Here is a 16102-nt window from a genome sequence, read left to right on the forward strand (position 1 = left end):
GGCACTAGTAGCACTAGAATAGGAATTAGCATGAGTATAGCAAGCTCCATAGTAGCTGGTAGAACCGTAGGAACCATCAGAGCTAGTCCAAATAAGGCAATTAACATAGCAACCATATCAGATGAACTAGGCTAAGAACCACTAGAGATGATCAAGCAGAGAGCCAAGCCAGGAGTCAACACGGTAACAGTAGAGGAGCAGGCAGAGGAGAGGAGAAGTAGTACCTGTCACCAGCAGTAAAGGCGCCAGAAGCCATGGTGGCACGGCGGCACATAGAGCACGGGGAACATTGTTGTTTGTGAGGTCTCGATCATTTACATGGACCCACTTCTCATTCCACTTGTGGGGGTGTGGCCTGCGCCAAGGCACGACCAATCGATGGTCGAGGCGACGGCGCCGCCACAACACGCTCGACGATGAGACACACCGCCGGCACCAGCGAACCCTAGACATAGATTAGGGTTGCACACGAACAGATGAGGACATGCACGTAAAATCAACGTGGACCAGATGATGGAGCCGGAGAAGGCGCATCGAACGTGGCCCTCGGTGACAACCAGAACAGTCGGAGAGGGAAGCGACGACGACGAGGGTGACATGGGAGTCGCTAGAGAGCTGGGGGGTTAGACCAGCTGGACCAGTCGGACTAAACCCATTGGGTTTGTTTGACTAGTGGGCCCAAGGGCAATTTGCACATTTCCAAATCCCTAAAAATTAGATAAATCCTAAAAGCCCAAAAATAAAATAAAACTAGAAAAAATAATGAAATAAATTATTCTATAACCCACGATGAGCTGAGGATATTGGTTAACAAGTTTGACAAGTAAAAGATGCGGTGATTTTGTATTTTGGGGCTTCATTGGTTTTGCTTTGTGACTTCATTTCTTTTTGACGTACAGTGGGGTCAAATAGACCTCGGGTGAAAAGACCCTGTGGCTATTCCATATGAGAGATTATACCGTATACTACCTTCATCCCAAGACTTAAGGTCTACTTTTTTTCAGAAAGTCAAACGAAGTAAAGTTTGACTAAACTCTTAGAAGAATTTATGAACAAATATGATATTTTGTAGGTACCACATGAAAATATATTTCATTATCTATCTAATAATATTGATTTTGTACATGTTAATGTTTTGATATAAAAAAAAGTCAAACTTAACATAGTTTGACTTTCTGAAAAAATAGGCCTTAAGCCTTGAAATGGAGGTAGTATTAAAGATTGTACCAAGGATTAAACATGTATGGTTAATTTAGGGTTCGTGATAATAATCTAAAATCATATGACCACGGTTGTGGCAACATAAACCAAAACCAGTCGCCCAACCAGCCAGCTGTCTTGCGCAACTTTCACCACCCTGCCTGTGGTGAACCTGGAATTCTGTTATTCTGAAAACAGTGGAGCGTTGCATCCCATCCCTTCTTTATTTCCTCCATTCATCCCTCCCAAAGTCCCAGCCCATCATCTTCTCTCTCCGCACAAAGCAACAAAACGCCACAGAGCCAAAGCCCCCAACCCAAATCCAACCCCACGGGCCAGGCCATGGACTCCTCCGGTATCGTCGTCGGCCGTGGCCATGGACTCCTCCGGTATCGTCGTCGGCCGCTTCAGCGTCGGCCCGGTCATCAGGGACATGCCACCGGTCATCAGCTTCATCGTCGGGCTAGACCGGAATTGCTTCACACACGATAAAATCCATACGATCTCTGTCCGATAGTTTCCCACAGCGCTACTTGTTCTTTTCCTTGGTGGAACTAACCGTACCATCGGCCTAATAAACCCTCTGCCGAGTGCCCTGTCCCACGACTCAAGCTCCAGCCCACTTTTTTTTAACGAGACAAAAGGTCTACCTTTCCATTGATTAAGAAGCAAAATTGTCCAATTAATTAGTAAAAGTCGACGCAGTGGAGTTGCGCGGCATTAGTCGGTAGCATGTATACACCGCAACGGGTGAGTCCCCGAGCGTAGCGAGTCAACGAAAGGCGAGTCCGCCAGCATGGCAAGTCCGTGACACGTGACTCCACGAGCGTGACGGGTACGGTCCGCGGAAGGTGAGCCTGCGAGCGTGGCGAGTCAGCGAAAGGTGAGTCGGCTAGTCCACGATGGGCGGGGTCGATGTGAAGGACGGAGTCGCCCGACGGAGGGGGTCGCGCTATGGAGGAAGATGTCGACGTAGCAAACATGGTCGACTGTCAACCCAGCCTCTACCTAGTTGTCGCGCCCTGCATAGCCTGCCGTCACCACCTTCCGAGGCCGTCGTCCCCACCTTCTGAGGCTGTCGTCCCCATGTCAAAGCACAACCAGAAGATCATAAACCAAGTTGCACATAAACATCTGCCCCTAAACCACGGCCATTACGCCCGAGAGATCGCCCCCTCGACATGCAAGCAACAACAACCCATGGCTGCATCTGCCTGAGCCGACAGACCTCGCCACCATCGTAGAACAGGGTCACCACCCATAGTATGTCGATCTGTAACCAGGGCCGACAGACCTCGCCACCATCGTGGAACCTTTTTAGCGCAAGGAAGGTTAGGGCATCTCCAACGGGGTGACGCATTTCGGACGTCCAAAAGTGGTCGCGAGCGTCCATTTGCGCCGCCCCGCGGCCGGCGCTGCTCATGCTGGCTCCGGTGGAGGCTGACCGGCAATGGCGCTACGGTGGAGGTTGTGCGGCAGCTAGGGTTTTGTGGGGAGGAGATGAGATGCTCGCGCCCTGTTTATATAGATCGGAGGCAGGGCGACGACCGCGGCACGCGTGACATCGCCATTACTTCGTGCGAAGAGGTAGGTGACGCCCGCGCGCCACGCGAGGCATCGCCACTTACGCGGCCGCAGACTGCTGAAGCGACGCCTCGGCGCTAGTACTGGCGGAGAAGACGCATCGACGCTAGGTCACTGCCAGGTGGACCAGATGGAACGTTCGTCAGACGCGAGCAAACACTTTGCGCTTCCGCGCAACGTCCGCAGAGACGCATCCGAGACACATATTTGGGTCAGGTTTGCGTCGCCGCGAACGACCCGATCACTTTGCGTCGCCCCACTGAAGATGGTACCAGACGCATTTTCGGCCTGACGGACGAAAACGATCGCTCTGCATCCGTTTACGTTGCGCGGCTGAAGATGCCCTTATAACACACGGATGCCATTTATTTAGCCGGAGGATGATAGCGAAGTATTTAGGTGGGCTTGAATTTTAGTACAGGTACTTTTTTTTTTTAGAAGGAGAACGTGTTAAAACAAAGGAAAACAGAGTACAAACACGCACCCACACACTGGAACCAACCCGAAGCCCAGCTGTCCTAGAGAAAGAGCGAAAAGACCCCTGAAAAACAAGAAAAAGACAAAGAAGACCTGCAGGTCCTCACTCCCACCGTTCTCATCACCCGTCGGCGCCAGGGAAGAACACCACGAGGACGCCGCACACCCGAAGCCAACCGGGGCTCGATAGCAGCCAAGCTGCGTTGAGTACCGCAAGATCCATCCGGCACAAACGCCGGAATCTGCCAACTCTGATCGACCATCGGCGGGGAACACATCCCCGAGCCCCTGCCAGCACATCGTCGCCGGCTCGAGCCGAAGCCGGAGAGAAAAGCGACGACGCCAACCAGCAACCGCAGACCCGCTCCAAGACAAGCCGGCCCCAGATCAATACCTGCAAAAGAAAGGCTCCTATACAGGCAATAGCAGCAACCGACGATGAACGCCGGAGCAGCATCGCACCACCCCCAGATCCTCAACAACGAGGCCAGAGCCCACCCCGTGTTGACGAAGGAAGGAACAGGGGACAAAAGCTCCAGACGCAGGTCACCGCCTTCGCCACGACGACCACGCCCCGAGCACCAGAGCTCCACACCCTCCCCGACGAGCTCACCAGCATCACCGGACCGGGGACAGAGAGGGGAGCAATTATTCCAACACTCCGGCGAAACCACCACCGATTTGACACCACCGGAGGAGAGGAAACTAATATCTACACGCCGAAGAAGGACCGGGACCTCCCCACCTCCCGCCGCCGGCCGGCGACGAGAGGCCGAGGAAAACGCCGGCCTTCCCGGCGGAGAGACCACAGACTCTCCCCTCGCCTCCCTTTTCGCCTTTACTGTAGCTCTGGAGAAAAGGAGAAGAGAAGGTTCCACCCGACACTCTTTTCCTAGTACAGGTACTCCGTATAAGAAAGAGCAGGCAGAGTCCGCGAATTTTTTTTAAATAATACGAATTTTTTATTTAAGTGCAGGAATAGCGCGCGTTTTTAAATTTTTCCAAAAGTAGGACTCGGTCGGCATGTAGTAGGCCGATCGGACAGCAGCAAACCGACTGGGTGTCGGCTGCTGTGGTGGAGCAGAGTCTCTGACTCGTTGGTCGATAGCTGACCAACTGGACTGCTAGTGCCCAACTGGCCTGCTACAAACCAATTGGCTTGCTACCGCCCGATTAGTTGTATGGATTTATTTTCTTCATTCGCACGACACGGTTAGGGTTAGGAGAGTACTGATACATAGTTCATACATAAATAGTTCATACATAAAGTCTGATACATAATGCATACATAAATATCTGATACATAGCATACATAAATATCTGAGATTATGGACGGCGTCTAGGGTTTCGTGGGGGCGGCGTAGCACGGGGTGTCCAACCGAACCTGTCCGGAGCCCTGGTTATGCGAGCAGGGATCCAGGAACCGGACTCGGGGTCGTACTGTGTCTCCTGCGTGGGCTCTGGTGGAGGAGTCTGCATACCGACATAGTTCTGCTGTGTGCTGTAATACTCCATGTGCTCAGGATCCTGATCACTAGCTCCCCATGAAGGATTGGACGCAGTGTGCTGCGTGTATCCTGTGCCACGAAACATAAGTGATGTCAAACTAAGTGGAGTATAGTTTATATGGAACACAATATATAGAATACTACATACCCTGTGTGTATCCAGCTCCTCCCATGAAAGGGGCTTGCTGCTGCTGCCACTGGTCGAAAGCAGCTTGCTGCTGATAGTACTGCAAGTCGTCGAAGGAAGGAGTGTGATGCTGCTGCCACGACGAACCTCCTGCCTGGTCAGGAGGTGGTGGTCTGGGTGTCGCCGTCGGCGTGAGACGAGGCCGTGATCCGTGTTGCTGGTACTGATAGTCGTCGACGGAAGGAGTGTGCTGCTGCCACGACGAACCTCCTGCCCGGCCAGGAGGCGGTGGTCTGGGTGTCACGGTCGGTGTGAGATGTGGCCGTCGCTGCTGCTGTGTGGAGGGTCGCGGTGGAAGGAGGTGGTGCTGAACGACGTCGGACCTACGGCTGCACGTGATAGCCGAGTAGATCCCGCGTAGCTTGTCCTCGAGTCGTCTCAACCATGACACATGTTGGTCACGCTGCAGAAGAGGTGCACTGGACACTTGACGTGTGTACCGAGCGACTTCATCCTATAAGTCTGCAGTCAGCTGACCCTGAAAAATGATGGTAGCATATAAATCGTAGAACCCTATAGATAAAAGACAAGTATGATGGTGGAATAGAAAGTTATACGTACCGCATGCTGTCGACTACCGGCTGTGGACTGAATCGGGTACATATCGTGCATAGACGCAGGTGGCGCCTCAGCTGGATCAGTCGGCTGGATGAGGCGCACTCGCGTGGCTGCAGTGTACCTCTGCAGATATGCGTCAAACTCCTGTGGGTCAAACTGCTCATCGTTCGGCCAGACGTGTGTTGTCGCGCCAGCCCACTCAGCAACATACGAGCCAACGCGCTGAAGCCACCATGTCGAGGAGTGGCTAGTACCCTTCCTGTTGTACCTGCAGAAAATAATTGTGTCGGTTAGCCGAACCATGATGAACAATCTTAAACTTAGCGATGCTCAGAACTTACTTGTGGACGTAGGCAGGGAGAGGCGCTATCGGTGGTGGAGGATCGACCAGCTGCCGAGAGCCGAACTGCCTCATGATCCTCTGCTGGGACATTATCTCAACGGACACATCGAAGATGATCTTCGACTGTGTCATCCAGTACGCACAATCTCTATAGCAGAGGTTAGAGATCCCGCCGGGGTACCTTGCATGCACGGCGGCGGCCGTATAGGGCTGCCAGATCACCGCCCTATCATCGAGCACGTCGAACTGCTCGGTGAACGCAGGGTAGCAGTTCCTGACCTGGTCGCGAGCAAATCGTCTCTGCGGAGAGAAATAGTCAGTACTCGTGCAAAACTATAAATTACGAAAGAACTATGTTCTACAGTCTACATACCTCGCGACGTGTCCAAAGTATGCCGAAAGTAGGCATATCGATGTGGTCCGGATCATCCAACTCGTTTGCCCCGAAAGGGCGCTCAGCATCTATGTCTGGCCGACCAATCGGGAACCTCTCCCAGGACCACAGCTGCAAGAACAGTGGGCAGCCAAGAAGCCCAGACTTGGGGGAGACAAGTGTACAAGCATTGCACAAACCTCGGTATGTGGCTGCTAGAACCGCGGAACCCCAACTCCGCTGTATGATGTCGTCGGCGGTTTGTGCCTCTGCTATCTCCAGTGCAATGGGGATGAAGCGCCTGCTGATGGTGGTCTGATGGTTCTCTGTGAACATGACCTTTCCAAGCAGCCACAATATGTACGCCTCGAGACTCCTAGTGATCTGTGCCTCACTCATCGGCGGTGTGAACTGTGAAACCTACAACCATGAAAAAAAAGATGTTAGTTAGAACAACGCAATAACCATAAATAAATTTGTTATAACAATGGTTACCTCGAAGTTGAGTAACCAGTCACACTTTGGACCGTGGTCCTCACAGAGAAACTCAGTCTGGCCCGCACGAGTTCCCTCAAAACGTTCAGGCATTTCTTCATCCCAACGCACTGGTTCTGCCAGCGGGCCTATGGGCTGACCCGCCAACGGTAGGCCCAGTAAGAAAGACACGTCCTGGAGAGTAGGGGCCATCTCTCCCCATCGAAAGTGGAACGTGTGTGTCTCGGGCCTCCACCGATCCACCAGGCTGGTAAGTAGGGAGTGGTCCTGCTGAAGGCGCTTGATCGGTGTGCCTACTCGCTCACCGATGACCTCTGACCTAGTGGCCTCAACCAACCGTGCAAAAGGTAGAAGTCCAGCCCACTTCAACCTACAAATTCATATAAGAATCCAATTAGTATGTGCCAGTACTTCAAATTGAATATACCAAATAAATCGCACAAACCTCTGAACCCAACCGGGGTGTATCTGCCAATTTTGATTACCCCCGCGTGTCACCATTGGTGACAAGCTATGAGGGTTGGCCTCTAGCTTGGCCGCACGGTGCGCCCGATCAATGTCCCTATTGAGCAATGATCTTCCTGCCATTTCTGTAAACAACAAAACATTCGTTATTACTCATTACAAATGATAACATAGTTGCAAAACCAAAATGACATAATACGGATATAAATTATTGTAACGTACATGACCATAATAAAATTGCAAAGTAGTTCCATACTTATTACAAATTCATTGTTCAATACATAAAGGTACAATACGATAGGTTCACATTTAAAATTGCAAAGTAGTTTCGTACTTATTACAAATTCATTGTTCAGTACATAAAGTTGCAACAAAGTTGCGAACTAGTTTCTTCCCCTCCCGCGACGTCCCCTTGTGCCTCGCTGCCCCCTTCCTGCTGGGCCAGTGCCGAAGGTTGTACAATTACTGTCCCAATGGCCAAATTGATTGCATAGGAAACATTGTCTCGTTGGCCCTCCAGCTTCAGATTCATCCATATCATTCCGGATGCGCCGCGATGGCCGTCTACCGATGCCTGTCCTCAGTAGCGTTGGGTTTGGGATATATCGCCTTTCACCAGGGTTTACAGTGTTGAAATTTCCCATTGACCGAAATCCTTCCAGCTCACCGGTCCAGGTGTTGAGCACGGCCTCCTTAAGATAATACGGAGAGACGAACGAGATTTCCGACATCCCCAGGACACCACAAACAGCTAACACATGTGAGCAAGGAAGATGAAGCAACTTTGGTTTGTTGCATGTGCACTCGCAAGTTGGCCTTTCTTCATTGCCAATTTTCACATCATGCATTCGCTGCGGATTCCCACACCCGAACCTATCTGTAGGTAAGCGTACTTCGAACCTTCTTTCCACATTACCAATTTGAACAACAGGGAGATGCTTAGCTTTCTCCTTCTTCTTATGCATGTACTCCATAATCTTCGAACAATATGGAGTGGCTGGTTTGTTCACCATGTGCATCCGAGCCTTCTCACGTCTATCTCTGTAATATTTAACTGTGCCCATGAGAATACCCTCTACTATAGCTGTAAGTGGCAAAGCTCTATTGCCTCTCAGCACAAAGTTATACGACTCTGCGAGGTTGGTTGTCATGACGCCGTATCTAGCTCCATGTGTATCGTGCAACAAAGACCATCTCTCCTTAGGCTCATGCTCTATCCACTGCTCAAAGTTTTTAATCTGCCTTCCCTGCCTTCTCCTTGTTCCAGGCGGGTCAAATCCGGGCAAGTCGCACAGACCTTCGGGTGCCTCATAAACTGGTGCTTCTCCCGCTGTTGTTCCTGCTGCAACGGCCTGCATATGTGCTGCTATGTTTGCATCTCGAGCTGCTTTCCTCTCCACAACTTGTTTCTTCGTCAACTCCTGCAGTTTGCTACGCAAAAAATTATACTTCCACTGCTGGTTCTGGATGCACAGCCTCTTGAAGACATTCATAAGGTCCTTTTTCCTAAATTGTGTGTAAAAATTGGCCCCCAGGTGGCGCATGCACCAACGGCTCTCAATGTCAATCCATGGAGTTTCTTGCCCAGGCTCTTTCAGTGTCTTAATAGCTTTCAGTATACCTGCATGCCTGTCATGAAGGATGCAAACATTCGGCTTGTCCTTTACAATTGAAATCTTCAACTGCCTGAAAAACCATAACCAGCTTTCGGTGTTCTCACTCTCCACGAAAGCAAAAGCGAGTGGCACGATTTGATTGTTTCCGTCCATTCCAATGGCGGTCAAGATTTGACCCTTGTACTGACCGGTCAGAAACGTGCCGTCAACACATAACACGGGTCGACAGTGTCTGAATGATTCGATGCATACACCGAACGAGAAATAGACTCTATGCAGAACCCTGTAAGATGGGGACTCCGGGAAAAACAAGTCCTGGATGTTCACATATGTGCCTGGATTCCTCGCCTGCAGCGTCTGCAGCATACGAACAACAGCGTCGTATGCGTCTCGAAACGAACCAAACCTCATCTCCATCGCCCTCTGCTTAGCCCTCCAAGCCTTGCCATAAGAAATGGTGTAAAAATGATGCTTCTTAACATTCTTCTGTATGGCGTTTACTCTCATGGCTTGCCCTTCCACTATTTCAGTGTACAGCAGCCGGGCTATGAGATTAGACGACAGGTTGCAATGATCATTGAGGATACTTACAAGCTCACAACTGTGCGGCACAAAGTCGCTCACACGCCATATTGTGTCATACTTAGGAACATACCCATGCACCCTTCCGGGACAATTGATGTCCACACATTCCATCGTCAGGAATTTTCCAGATGACACGGTTGTTCTCAGCTCCCTCTGGCTCACCATTGCCCACTTAATTATTGCATCCTGCATATGGAGCTTCGAAGGAAACATGGCCCCTACGGCGAGATTGTTCTGGTGATACTCCCAGTTAGAATCAAGGCCATCATTGATTGTCATTGCAGACGAAAAGCTGTGATTCCATCTACCAGGAATAGGCACCTCCTCCCCATCATCAGACTCATCGGAATCATCATCATCAGTTTCACCTTCTGTATCTTCCTCTTCCATCTGATTCTGCCTGTATCCATTTTCTTCGTCACCATCAACCTCACCGTCTTCTCCTGTGTAACCATCACCCTGGCCACTATAAACATCTTCCGCATGGCTGCTCTGTTCAGGCTCGTAACCACCGCCACCGCCGGGTGCTTGACTGCTTTGGCCTGATTCGTAACCACCTCCTCCACCATAACCGCCTTCAGGAGGCGCTACCTCCTTCGCCACCGGAAGAACTAATGCCACAGGGACAGTTCCTCTCCTTTCAGATCCTTTTAACCAGCTCACCCACTTAGAGGTATCATCTACAGGCCTCAGATACCATAAAATGTTTGATACCGACTTAGTCCATAATGCATGCACACCCACTGTGTGCACTTCAGGATTAAGCCCGAAACATTCTGTCAACCATTCCTTCACCTGCTCAATTGTCCATGTTCTAGGAGCAGTCATATTCATCTCTACAGATTTGAACTCACTCAGATTTACTCCCATTTCATCTGATTGAACAGTACCCACACCATAATAAAATACTATCTTCACTACATCTGTCATCTTTGCTCACCTAAAAAAAATGCGTCTGCGTCAACTACTAAAACCAGCCCACATTAACCTACACAGTTAACACTAATATGCAAAGATTAGGGTTTACCCTTGTAGCGTGAGCAGCCTCTCCAACAGCAGCAGCACGAACAGCACGAACAACACGCAGCACCTCAGCACCACCATGAACCAGCAGAAGCTCAGCCCCTTACACCACCACCAACCTCCACCACTTCATCACCATTGCTGCTAAACAGCACCACCAATCCTCTCCAAAACCTAACCCATCTGTAGATCGAGCTTCCCTCAACTAATAGCAGCAAAATGGTGAAGTTTTATTGCTAAATCACTAGGGATCTGCGAAATATGCTGAAGTTTTCGAGCTGTTCTTGTGCAGCCAGGGAAGAAAGCATGCAGGAAAGAGAGAATGGAAGAAGAGAGGAGAGAGGAGGAAGAAGAAAGAAGAAAGAAGAAAAAGGTGGCCGGGAGCGCGTGGCCGTGTCGACGAGTGCCGCCTGCGCGCGCGCGTGGCCCGAGGCCATGCCACCGTTTGGATGCTACCGGCCGATCGGCCTGCGGCAGACCGACAGGGTGCTGTCCTCTGACGGGCGTCTGCCGGGGCCCCACCGCGACCTGCAATCGGCCTGCTGTGGTCCGATCGGCCCGCGGCAGTCCGATCGGCCTGCTGTTAGCCGACCGAGTCCTACTTTTGAAAAAATTTGAAAACGCGCGCTATCCCTGCACTTAAATAATAAATTCGTATTATTTAAAAAAAATTCGCGGCAGAGTCCAACCGCGTGAAGCAAAGCTCGCTGCTATCAAAAGATCGTACGGGTATCGGACAGAAGTTGTCGTGTGTATAGAGAGTTCGGGCTAGACCCGCACGAGTTCCCGCTCGCAGATGCTCCCGCCTTCATCTCCTCCATCGACGACGCCCTCGCCCGCCACGCCGCCGACGACCACGACGGGCTCGACTACCTCGAGATCTCCCTCGTCTTCCGCCCCTACCAGTTCTACATCGCCAGCCTCGGCAAGTACGCCGAGGACCACCCACCCCCACGCCGACCTCGTCACGCTCGACCACCTCCGCGCCTGGCTGCGCTACGGCATGGCGCGCGGCAGGGAGTGCTTCGTCCTCGAGGTGCCGCCATGCGGCCCTCCCAAAAAGGAGAACGAGGGCACGGCTATCGAGCTGCCGGCCTCGGCTGTAGGGGAGACCATCGCGCTGACCCTGGGCAATGCCACCCTCACGCTCCCCGCGCCCGAGCAGGCCTCCTTCCACGCGCTCACGGCGTTGCTGCTCAGCCACGCGCGGATCGTCGACGGGGACCGCCTCGGCGACCTCCTCTCGTCCCCGTCCTTCCCTTGCCTGGAGAAGCTTCGGCTCGAGTACCTGGTGGGCGTGGCGGTGCTGGACCTCTGCATCGAACAGCTCGACGAGCTCACCATCGAGGGCGCGCGTGCGCGACCGACCTGCGCGGCCTGGTGGTGAACGCGCGGTTCCTGCTCACCCTCCGCGTCACCGACTGCCCCGGCCTCGAGACCTACCAGTGGAAGTACAGCGACGACCTGCAGCTCGCGCGGGATCTGGGCGCCCATGCTCGACTCCTTCACCTGCTCCGGCCAACATGTGCAAGTTCCCGGAATTGCGTTTCGAAGCGGAGGACGTTCGGGAGATCGGGGAGCTTCCCCTGTGGACGCACGGCCACGGGGACGAGGCCGGCCGCAACGAGGCCTCCATATCAATCTTGGAACACTGCAGCGACGCCTTACGCCGACTTCACCTGCACCTGCATGTCCCCGATGTATGTACAGCTTCTTCACACGTAAATGTTCAATGCAGTTACAAGTTTAATTATGTTCGTAGCTATATATGTCCGCTGAGATCGAGTTCCCTGAAATTTATCTAACCTACTATTGAGCTGAGTAGCAGCAGATTGCCTTAGATTGTTCTGACTTCTGGCATTCGATCTTGGCTAGTAGTACAATCGGCCTTCCAAATGCATGCCAAATGAAGCAACATTTCAATTTCCAGTGCAGCTACTAGTCACAATCATCTTATTGTTGTGGCCATTGTTGAGTTGGTTAAAATATTGACAAGCTTATCTAATTCACTTCACTAATTGTTTGGAATTCGGACAAACTAGATTGTTGTCTAGTATAATCTGTCATGTATTCTGCCTTCACCTGCACCTGCATGTCCCGAATATAATCTTCTTCCGTCCCATGCTCCATGAAATTAACTGCCTCTCAATGTGCAGTGCAGTTATAAATGTAGTCATCTTGTTACGTTTGTAGCTATGTCGGCTAAGAGTTTCCTGAAATTTATCTTATCTGTTTCGCTTAGTTGGTACATCACCTTAGATTGTTCTGACTTGTGGCATTCCTATTGGCTACTACAATCTGCCTTTCAAATGCATGCCAAATAAAGCAACATTTCAATGCTCAGTCCAGCTATAAGTTACAATTACTATCTTATTGCTATATATGGCCATTGTTGAGTTGGTTAAGAATATTGACAAGTTTATCTACTTCACTTCACTAATTGTATGGATCATCATTAATTGTTCAGGCTCCTAGATTTTTCTATAACATATATGGTCTGCCATGCATTCTGTCTAGCTTAAACTGTTATTTTCCTGTAATGCACGATTCATCAATTATCTGGTTACTTACACATACGGATTATGGTATCGACTTTTATGTAGTATATATAGAGAGTTTCCTTTCTGTATGGACTGTCTAATACAATGCAGTTATAGGTTCAAATCATCTTACTGTGGTTAGAGTTAAGCTGGATTAGAATATTGACAAGTTTATATAATTCACTCCACTAATTTAGCGCAGCCTCGGGGCTGGCATGTGGTGTTGTGTTGTATCGGTTTTTCGGCCAGTTTTACTTATAGATAGGCCATCTCTTTTTCTCCTATATCAATAAAAGGCAAAGCTTTTGCCTCGTTTAAAAAAAACTAATTTTACAGACCATCTTAAATTGATCTGACTTCCAACGAACTGGATTGTTGTGTAATATAATCTGCCATGCATTCTGTCTAACTTAAAGTAGTATTTTCCTTTAATAAGCGGTTTATCCAGTGTCACTAGTATTCTGGTATGGATTTTCTGTTGTACTGAAATATTAATGTTGTGATTAGCCACCGAACTGAAATATCCCTTACGATGTATGAGTGTACCGATTAGCTACCGAATAATGAAATGTCCCTTCTGCAGTCTATGAACTTCTTCGACGAGTGTCCAGGAGCACCAAAGTATTCTGCGATGCTGGATTATGAGAGCATACTGGTGGGAGAAATACCAAAGCTACCTAACATCACTGCTCTCAGCCTCTCACGGTCACTATCTCAACATGGTGTGGGCATTCGTATGCTGCCAGCTTGGCATCACTGATTGCACAGTGCATCAATCTTGAAGAACTTCACATTGACGTGAAGAGAGACCCCGCGGAGGTGAGTTCCTCATCTAATCCTCGAAAAAAATCAGTTAGACATGCTTGCAGTTTACCTAATTAAGCACTGAAATACTGTCTGTCCCCGAATCTGCTGTAAGAAGTCAGAACTCAAATCGCGTTGGTGCGAAATTTACATTTCATTTTTTCCCTTTATCTGATGGCTTAATCGTTTGGTGAACTGAAACAGCCTGCATGCTCCGATGAAGCCTGTCTCTGTAACAAGGAAGGCGAGTGGGAGAACCAGGACTTCTCACTGGAGCACCTCCGAAACTTGGACATCGCCGGGGTCCAAGGACTGGACTACGAGAACCGCCTCCTTCAGATGATGCTAGCGGGCGCCCCAGCTATCAAGAAATTCAAGTTGCCTCCCTCGTTAGGGCAGGCATACGAAACGTTCCTTCCTGCTAACTCCAGGGGACGTTGGATCACTTCTGGCGATGGTGTCTACAGGTGGACGCCCAATTAGCTACTAGCTGCGACACCATTTCAGCTGTGATATGCAAGCCTGAACGTCTTGTTGTGCTTCTTTAGGATACATCAGATCGAGTTTCAGAAATTTTCGTCCACTACTTCAAGTTCATCTGTTATACTGCATACTTCGTCTGCTCATGCGTGCACTCTCAAGCCTAAATGTTGTTAGATGCAGCCACTCTAGTGTATGGTGTACTAGCTGCTATATTTCGTTGGCTGCCGTGCGATTTAGCTGGGGATAGTGCAGTATATGAACAAAGACTTCTGTGGAATTAATCCATGTTTTTTCACAGACGATGAAATGCACAACTTCTGAGACTGAATTTGCAGGACAGCTCATGTTGGATTTAGTAGAATCTATCTTAGTGCATTCAGCTTGATCGGACATGGAATTTGTTGTATTCTATGATCTACTAGGCCAGATGTAAATGTAATCGGTAGGAACTATTACTGTCTGTATAGTACGAGTCCTGGGAGAGATAGAGAGACATAGGAGCATACCTTCTCCTTTCGAGGAGGAGCCTGCGGATGTTGACATGGTGGCAATGGCGGTGGCGTGGGTGAGGTAGTGGCGGCGGTGGCGGAGCTTCCCGTCGGCACGTGCTAGAACCATAGATCGGTAGGGATGTTGGTGAGACGGGCATCGCGTCGGTCAATCTCGTACCGCGTGCGTCCGGCCCTGTCTTTATAGCGTGGCGACAGGGACCCACCAACCAGGGATAAGGTTGGGTGCCCCCGATCAGGGCGCAGACGAGGTGAAGGGTTCGTGCTCAATCCGTTTAACTTTATACTTTCACTTTATTCGTTTCATTTTGGATCAGTTCATAGGGCATGTTTCATCGTCACAGCTCTATTACCGATAGAATCAGACAGCCACAACTTCTTTGTTTTGAAATAAATTCTTTTACTTTTGGGCCGCTTATGATCCAGGATAGGTAAGACTTTCCCTTAAACCCATGCCGCTACGTGTTCCTTGAACACGCTGGGTTGTAAGCCTTTCGTTAGCGGATCCGCAAGCATATATTTTATCCTTATATGCTTGAGACTTATAGTTTGATCCTGGACCTTGTGTTTCACAACATAATACTTAACCTCAATCGGTTTCGTAGCATTACTCGACTTATTGTTGTGAGCATAAAATACTGCGGGCTGATTGTCGCAGTATATTTTTAGTGATTTGTCAATACAATCTACCACTTTCAAGTTGGGTATAATCTTTTTAACCATAATGTCTGCCCTGTGGCTTCATAACATGCTATAAATTCTACATACATCATGAATGATGCAACTATTGTTTGTTTGGAGCTTCTCCACGAAATAGCTCCCCCTGCGAGAGTGAATACACATCCAGATGTGGATTATCTATCATCTTTATCTCCGGCAAAATCTGCATCTGAATAGCCTCTTATTTCTAGGGAATCAGATCTTTTTGTATGTTAGCATGTAGTTCTTTGTGCCTTTCACATAACGCAATTCCTTCTTTACCTTTTTCTAGTGTTCAAAACAGGGGTTTTCTTGATATCTGCCGAGAACTCCGGTGATAAAAGTTAAGTCAAGGCCGAAGCATATGGAACCGGTTTCATTTGATCGAGCTCGTATTGAAATTTCCCAAAACTGTCTCCCTTGACTATAGGGGCAGGTGTGGCACTGCTCTTATGCATATTATACTTAGTTAGAATCTTTTCAAAATAATCCTTTTGCGATAGTCCTAATAATCCATTTTTCCTATCTCGATGAATTTCTATGCACAAAACATATGATGCTTCACCAAGATCTTTCATATAAAATTTTGAGGGCAAGAACTTCTTTATCTCTTCCAGTAGACTAACATCACTGCTGGCAAGCAAAATATCATC

General features: G+C 49.5%; 1 protein-coding gene across 1 annotated transcript; it reads right to left on the reverse strand.

The window, feature by feature from the left end:
* Window positions 1-5424: 5424 nt before the first annotated feature.
* Window positions 5425-7921, reverse strand: LOC139832392 (serine/threonine-protein phosphatase 7 long form homolog). The gene is made up of 7 exons (XM_071822143.1): window positions 7858-7921; window positions 7171-7315; window positions 6726-7095; window positions 6231-6650; window positions 5856-6157; window positions 5558-5782; window positions 5425-5434 (listed from the first exon to the last, which is right to left on the reverse strand). Exons 1-7 carry the CDS (start codon window positions 7919-7921, stop codon window positions 5425-5427), a joined length of 1536 nt encoding a protein of 511 aa, XP_071678244.1.
* Between the last annotated feature and the right edge of the window lie 8181 nt (window positions 7922-16102).

This window comes from Lolium perenne, chromosome 1, assembly GCF_019359855.2.
Source record: "Lolium perenne isolate Kyuss_39 chromosome 1, Kyuss_2.0, whole genome shotgun sequence".
NCBI classification, from domain to species: Eukaryota; Viridiplantae; Streptophyta; class Magnoliopsida; order Poales; family Poaceae; genus Lolium; species Lolium perenne.